This window comes from Anopheles darlingi, chromosome 2, assembly GCF_943734745.1.
Source record: "Anopheles darlingi chromosome 2, idAnoDarlMG_H_01, whole genome shotgun sequence".
NCBI classification, from domain to species: Eukaryota; Metazoa; Arthropoda; class Insecta; order Diptera; family Culicidae; genus Anopheles; species Anopheles darlingi.
The window spans coordinates 41,022,832-41,030,110 of record NC_064874.1 but is presented as its reverse complement, the minus strand read 5'-3'; the positions used below and the strand labels follow the sequence as shown (position 1 = coordinate 41,030,110).

The 7,279-nt window shown below is 47.0% G+C and overlaps 2 protein-coding genes across 2 annotated transcripts; one reads left to right on the top strand and one right to left on the bottom strand.

Annotated features, from left to right (window-relative positions):
* Positions 1-4,066: 4,066 nt before the first annotated feature.
* On the top strand, positions 4,067-5,738 carry LOC125949338 (ataxin-10). Its single transcript, XM_049676301.1, has 4 exons — positions 4,067-4,223; positions 4,297-5,132; positions 5,216-5,482; positions 5,557-5,738. Exons 1-4 carry the CDS (start codon positions 4,147-4,149, stop codon positions 5,736-5,738), a joined length of 1,362 nt encoding a protein of 453 aa, XP_049532258.1. The 5' UTR covers positions 4,067-4,146.
* LOC125949367 (putative GPI-anchor transamidase) lies at positions 5,726-7,172 on the bottom strand. Its single transcript, XM_049676334.1, has 4 exons — positions 6,985-7,172; positions 6,207-6,926; positions 5,963-6,132; positions 5,726-5,879 (listed from the first exon to the last, which is right to left on the bottom strand). Exons 1-4 carry the CDS (start codon positions 7,048-7,050, stop codon positions 5,798-5,800), a joined length of 1,038 nt encoding a protein of 345 aa, XP_049532291.1. The 5' UTR covers positions 7,051-7,172; the 3' UTR covers positions 5,726-5,797.
* Between the last annotated feature and the right edge of the window lie 107 nt (positions 7,173-7,279).

Below are 7,279 nucleotides of genomic sequence, written 5' to 3'. Positions count from 1 at the left end.
ATCTTCGATGCAGTTTGGTTTCCGACGAGGAACATCCCCGGTGCAAGCAATACAGCGAATGGTGACGCGGACAATACAACAGATAGGCTGTACATTTTGGATGCGGCACTGATAAAGACAACAGGGAGCTACTTCGAGAGTAGAACGCTAACCTATCAATCGATACGCCTGTTGCCAAAGCTACTCGGGGGCCCGGGTTCTGAGGAACACCATCATGAAGCACCAGGACGGCCCTACGAGCGGCCACAGTTGCTCTTTCTAATGAACGGTAGTAGTCTGCTGGCCGGGATGGTGACAAGACGATTTGCTTTTGCAGGAACATGTCCGGTGCTATCGCAGGACTGAAACGAGAGCCGAAGCAACAGCAGCGATCAGGAACCTGGAGCGCGTGCCGACGTTATTCCTGTGGCAACAACAATCCACAACAATGCAGGGAGCCAGTCGTTATGTTAGGAGGACGCACAGCATCCTTCCAGATGTGGAGCCACGGGTGACACAGGGGCATGGCTGGCAGGCCGTGGCTTTCCATCTGGCCCAGGAGCTCTCGGGATGCGGGGTTTCTCCGGGAATTTCTTAACATCAAGGGATCGTATTGTAGAAAACTGGGCCTTCAAAAGATGGCTTTTGCTTGTCTTCCCCAATCAAAAACATTGCTCTAATGTCAAATTCTAGGTTTAAAATCGCTGGAACCGCTTTCGATCATGGAAAATAACAAACCAATAGAACTCAGAATATCATTGTCGTAATCTGAAATCGGCCCGTCGGAAAAAATCTCATTCATCTTTTTCTTACAAAGCATTTTTTATCAAGAAATGAATTCAAAACAACACGAATATTTATTTTGAGCGTGCCTTATGTTTCTGCTGTACTGTTTCCTGAACTATGTGAATCACAGCAACTTAATAAATAACGTGTTTTCCACCAAACCTCTGATTTACGGAGCAAAAATAGACAAGAAAAAGGTCTCCTTGTTTTTTTCGGCTCTTGGAACGTTGTATCCTTTGTTACGAGAAAACTCCGAAAAAAGAATCTCTAAACTAAGCGTATCCTCCACGGCTCTTATCGACTTTCAATTTTTACAGTCTTCATAATTACCAATGTTCAGTGCGATAAGCTGATCCCTTTTTCACAGCTTTCCACTTGACTTGGCTTGATTTTAATCCCTCCCTCCCTCCTTAGCCGCCATGCAATTCATGATAATCATGTTCGCCATGCCAAGGGGCGTGGCCTTCAACTGATGCTGCAAGCATTCCCACATCCTGGTGTAGCGACACACACAGCCTGAGAGTTAGCTCGAGTATCCTGTGGCCTGCATTAAACCGAGATTAAGGCCAATCAATAAAAATTAAATAAACACACCAGCCCTTATCCTATTAGCTCCTCGTTTGCTTTTAAACCAGAGTGGTGATGATGGCACGTGTCAAGGATTGGCGTGTGGCGAAGGCATCATTTGAAATTAATTGAACAGCTTCCGACGATTGCAGCACCCGCGGGTAGGGAGAGGATTTTCGGAGGAAAAAAGAGCAAAACTACAGAGACTACAGGAAGGTTTGGAGCGCGAGCCCAGCTTTCGCTTTACCATTTCGTGGCCAGTAGCAGACGAGGGGTGCGTTATCTACTGAGCACAGCATCACACAGTCCGAGCTTACCGGAGTGTGTTGTTCAGCTCTGGTCACATGGTAGGGGACTGATTTCTGTCCTTTGACTGCCAACGACTATAGTAGGTGTGAGACACGTGCCATCAATGACAAAATGTAATGAATTTCAAATGGCATTGGCTGGGAAAATTATAGAAGTATCATGAGCGTACGCCAACGCCCAAAACTCGTGCAATGTGGGTGAGAAAAAGGATTAGAGAGATAGATTTCCCAAGCATCGGATAGGTGAGCGTCTCTTGGGAGTGAACATCATAAAATTAAGCAGTGAAAATACGAAGATTTGTTGAAATATTACTGTTTGTATCTTTTTGTAAAAGAAAGTTGTTGTTATACTGTACATTAAAAAGTTTTTCATCTCGTAACAATGAAAAGAAAAATCAGACCGACGACTTACTGAGCAAGAACTGGAGAGATATTTATTACACAAAGATAAGCTTGAATATGTTATTAGTGTGAATCGGGAATTATTCGATGAAATCAGCGCGAATTTACAATTTCGACTTTAGAACTTATCTTTCTTAACAATTATTTCGCTTATCCTTTCCTTTGTGTCCTCATCGTGAACATTCCTACGGTCCTTACCAACATCCGGTGGCGTCATGTGGTCGATAAGCTGATTGCGCTCTCGTTTGATTTCACACTCTACCAGGGTGGTCTGGGGTAAAAGCATAAGATCCGTCTTGATGTGTAAACCGGGACGAAAGTGACCGCCGGCAACTGTAGTTGCAGTATGCAGGGCAGGAGAAGGTACAGTTAATTTTCGTCTGCTCTTGCTAACCATTCCAGTCCCGCCGAAGGAACTGGACGATCTTGAGCAACTTTTAGCCGGCGGACCGAGTTTGCTGACTATTTTTGTTTTTTCCATCTCCAAACCCATCTCTGCACGAGATTCCACCCCTTTAAGTGCACGAGCAGTGGATCCTGCATTTTTGGCGAAATTTCTCGGTGACACTATCATGAGTAAATTATTACCGTTTTCACGAAAGTTCCCGGTGAAGTGATTCTCGTTGTTATTAGAGTGTAGAATCTGCTGAAAAGACTGTTGACCAACGGCCAGCAGGTTTGCGGAGTGTTGAAGATGGTTTTGTGAGCTGCGTTGCTTCAGAGGCAATCGATCGTTCGCCTCCTGCTTCTTCTGCCACTCGAGTACATTTGAAAGAAGACGGATGTAGCGGATGGCCATCCGCAGAATTTCATTCTTGGACAGCTTCTTATCCGGAGGGTGAGTAGGTACTAGCTTACGCAGCTCTGCAAACGCCCCCGAAACATTCTGCTGCCGCCAGCGTTCCCGAGTGTTGGTGAACATCTTCCGGACGACTGCTCCGGATCCGTTGCCAGAACTACTTCCTATTCCTAGCTTGGTACCGGCCAGATCTATCACCGGGAGCACTGCAGACATCAGCGCTCCGCAACTAGAACCGTTCGTAGTATGATCCGACAAGTCATCCTCGGTCTTCCCGTCGTGTCCTGAGCAGGAAAAAAACGTACAACGGTCGTCACCGTTGGTGAACTGGCGGAAATCGGAAACACCGCAACGTGCACTAACCAACTTGCTTCGTATCTAGCTCCTCCATTCCATCGCTTTCGTTCGAAGAGAAATCAGACATATCCTCGTCGGACATATCGTGCATTGGATGCGGACTGAAACAGGGACCCTCCCTGGATACGGTCCGACCATGTAAGGACCCTTCTTCACCGAACTTCACGTCTTCGTCTACACTTTTCACCGTTCCAAACGTATTCGCAGCCAACACTGCCGCCATAACGTTCGCGTTCGCGGTCTCGAAAGTGCTCAGCAAACCTTTCGCTGAAGCCGGAAGTTTAGACATTTGGATATCGTTGCTTGTGCGCTTATCCATTTCTAAATTCACTGTAAATCCTGCTAAATGCACTGCTATTTGCACTTCCGCACTACAGAACACCCTAATATGGAATGGTAGTAAAACGGACATGGTCGCCCTATAGGATTCCAACGCGCATGATCCGAACCGGAAGTGGAAACTCCTCCCTTTCTTAAGCTACGCCCACTCATCCCGTATGTTTTAGTCACATTACTAAAACTCTTTATTTTACCAAAAACCTTTACCAAACACCTATTGTGATCCGATGAAATGTAAGAAAAGGCAGAAGCTAGAAACACGGTGAACAAATGTTGTATAACCGCTACAGCATAACGCATGCAACGTAGGACTATGAAAAGGAGCCGTATAGTCCGATAAAAAGGCTCGAAGGACACATCGCATTAACACATTAGGAGGTGAGCGAATCTAAAAATAGTTTAAATTATTTCTACTTTTTCCTGAATCCGAGTGGCGAGTGCTAGCAACTTTTCAATCAAGCATCTGGAGTTTGTTTACAAACAAGCGGTGTCGGCCAGAGGTCGAATTTGACAGATCTCAGCTGGTTTTTTGAAAAATTGCTGAAAAGTTTTTCGCGGCCGCTTAAATTTCTACTTTTTCCTTAAAAAAACGTCGTCTAGTACTAAAAAATGATTGACTTAAAGAAAAATATCGCTGAGAAGAACTTCGATCACGTGCTGGAGGCTCTGAACGGGCTAAATATCAGGTGAGCCGCGGCAGGAAAGGTGCACCCGGATGAGTGGTTTTTCTGAAATAACCAGTTTTCCTCGTTGTTCCAGTAAATCAAACGACGATTTTCGGAGTGAAGCAACCAGCTTGCTCGAGAGTTTCCTCGCCTGTTACGACTCCACCGAAGACGGCGCAAGCACGGTGGCCCTGCGATGCCTCGGCCTACTGCAAAGATCCTGTGCGCAGGGCGAATCGTTCCAGAACATCATCATAACGCGGGACGGGTTTTTAGAGCGGTTCCGTGCGATTCTGGTGCAAGAGAAAGAGACGGTGCCGGAAAACATCCGTCTTAGCTCGCTGAAGCTGATGGCTAACCTGTGTGTGCAGAACAAACCAAACCAGGATAAAATCATCGGACAGTTGCTTGAGTCGCTGCTGGATAATATCGTCAGCAATGGTGCGATGGCCAATGCTTCCGCAATGCTTCTCTACAACGGATTCCTGTACAAATCGAACAATGGTGCCAGTTTGAGCACACTGCTCGCTACACTTATGACGAACGTGGAAGCGAATCTCACTTTGCAGCAGGAGCCACCCGAGTTTGTAACCATCTTCCTCGAGTATCTGCTTTGCGAGAGCAACGAAATCCTAGCAGCGCTCGGGGAACTTGAGTTCAGCAAGAAGATGCTGCTTTACCGATTCATGATCGAGTATGTGCGCCAGGAGGATCGTCGCACTCGCCCAATCCATCCAGACAATTTTAAGCATTTGCTGAGCGAATTTAAAAAGCAATCGGATGAGGTACTGAAGACGGAAAACGTGAAACTCGATGGGCCGGCTACCGAGGAGGTGTTCACATTGCTAGTTTTTCTCTCCGATGCGTCCTGCATTGAGCCGTATGCATCGTTCTTGCGTCACGATGGAGCCCTATTTTTAAACCTCGGATGTAAGGATACGTGCAAACGCGGACACCGTCTCTATATCGGATCGGAACTCTCTAGTGACCCAATTAATATGACCTACTTTCAGGTTTGTTGCGCCAAATGCAGCTACTGGGTAGCTCGGGGACAGAAAACATCTTCACTCCGGTACAAAAGATTGAGGAAATTTTGAAAATCCGGCAAGGCACCGACGAACAGAACATCGAAGGAGAAATATCGTACTCACTGCGTTCAGCCGTGGTGAAGGCCATCGCGAATATGTCGTACAAATCGAAGAAAAATCAACAGATGGCACGCGAGATGGACATCATGTCGGCGATACTAAACTGTACAACACTAGATGCCCGAAATCCCCGTAAGCCACACTTCATAAACGATAATCTGTCTAAATTTCTCTGAATTCATAATGCATTTCTCCGTCTCCGGCAGTGATCAAGGAATGGAGCATATTGGCCATACATAATCTGTGCGACGACAATCCCGAAAATCAACAATTCATCGCCGGTCTAACGAAGTTGGCTATGGCTGAAAATTCGCTACTAAAGGAATGCAATGCCGGAACGATTCGGATCGGAGCCGATTCAAAGCCCTACATTAGTCGGAAGAAGTAAAGACAACAAGTGCCGTCGCGTTTATTACACTTAATTTTGGTCACGCACTAGGACAGCGTTCAGCGTTGCTGAAACAGCTTGGTAGGGAATTGTTCATAGAACAGTGCGGCTTGTGGTCCACCGATTGGCTTTGGTTGATTTCTGGAAGCAAAGTGTAATGTCAATACACGGAATAAAACGAATTTCCCAACAGTGTTGGCTTATGCTGTAACCGCGCTACTTACAATACTTCAGGAATGGTCGAAAGGGTCACATTAACAACGTCCGAGGATATCTCCGTGGGTCGCACCGAGCCGAAGAAATCCGTAATCGGTACCTTAAAGGGGTCTTTGGGATAGAGATCTTTCCTCACACCGACCGTCGAAATGCAAGCACGCTTCGGACAAACGGTAAGCTGCAAATGGACACAAAAGAAGAAATCAGTGTCGAGGAATCGTACCATGAAAACATCCTGCCGGTGAAACTCACAAAATCTCCCATCGTTTTCTTGCTGTTCCATTCGACGCGCTCAAGAAACTCGAGCGCATTATAGGTGTACCGATCAATGATATACACACCGATGGCAGGATCGATGTGGTGCGACAAAGAATCTTCACCCACGAGACTGCTGGCAACGGCCAGTATGTTGGGCGAGTAGAACTTTTCGTACATCGAGGCCGCCTGGCAGGTGTCGATCATGAAGAACAGTTCGTTGTAGCGTTGCTTCTGCCACATCTGTTCTATCGCATCGGCCAGCTCCTGGTTGGTGATCTCTTCGGAGTCCTGGAACTTGAGAAACCCATCGCCACCGTGCCCGGTGAGATAGATCAGCACGTTACTGCCCGAGTCCGACAATAGTCGCTTGGACCGTGCCGTTCCGTTCTCGTTCCGTCCCGTCAGCAAACGGACAAAATTCTCGACCGTCACCTCGTACCCCCGGTAATCCACCTCCACATCCGTGCCGTACACGTTGATGTGCTGTTTCGCGTTGTTGAACACGGTGGCGGGCCGCGGGTTACGCGCATTGCACGCCATATCATCGGCCACCATCAGCAGAATTTGACTGTCCGGGATGCCGAGCCGCTTTACGGACCGGTACACCGACAGCACGTTCGCGATGTGTCGATAGTTGAACCAAAAGCGCGACGTATCGACCAGCACTGCCCAATTATTCGTGTGCGAGCTGCTAGTGACAAATTTCGGCGGGAGCTACGGGAAAAAACAGCATGATTAACCGGAATAAAACAAGGTGCGGTTCCCTGATTACCTCAACTTCGTTGGCCCAGGCCGTAAGCGACACTAGAAGAAGGACTACGGCATGAAGCAGGATCATTTTGGATTGCTAGGTATTTTTTGATGTTCCTAATCTTTTTGAAGGAGTTTAGAATCCTTATTTCATACTGTTTTTAAACAGAAAAGCCTGAAAATGTTCCTGTTCTACACACTTTTGATTCGTCTCGCTTTGTTTTGGTTTTGGAGTTTGCCCATGCAGCCTCAATTCGAAATCCGAAAGCCGGTGCCACACGAAGCGTAAACCTAGCGTAGTACCAAGAAGTTTGGCC

Excerpts from the sequence above, each read along its gene's own strand:
- LOC125949338 (XM_049676301.1), top strand. The coding sequence starts at position 4,147 with ATGATTGACTTAAAGAAAAATATCGCTGAGAAGAACTTCGATCACGTG. Across the intron at positions 5,133-5,215 it reads CCTATTTTTAAACCTCGGAT|GTTTGTTGCGCCAAATGCAG; the intron begins GTAAGGATACGT and ends ACCTACTTTCAG. Across the intron at positions 5,483-5,556 it reads ACTAGATGCCCGAAATCCCC|TGATCAAGGAATGGAGCATA; the intron begins GTAAGCCACACT and ends CGTCTCCGGCAG.
- LOC125949367 (XM_049676334.1), bottom strand. The coding sequence starts at position 7,050 with ATGATCCTGCTTCATGCCGTAGTCCTTCTTCTAGTGTCGCTTACGGCC. Across the intron at positions 6,133-6,206 it reads AGAAAACGATGGGAGATTTT|CTTACCGTTTGTCCGAAGCG; the intron begins GTGAGTTTCACC and ends GTCCATTTGCAG. Across the intron at positions 5,880-5,962 it reads TCGACCATTCCTGAAGTATT|AAATCAACCAAAGCCAATCG; the intron begins GTAAGTAGCGCG and ends CTTTGCTTCCAG.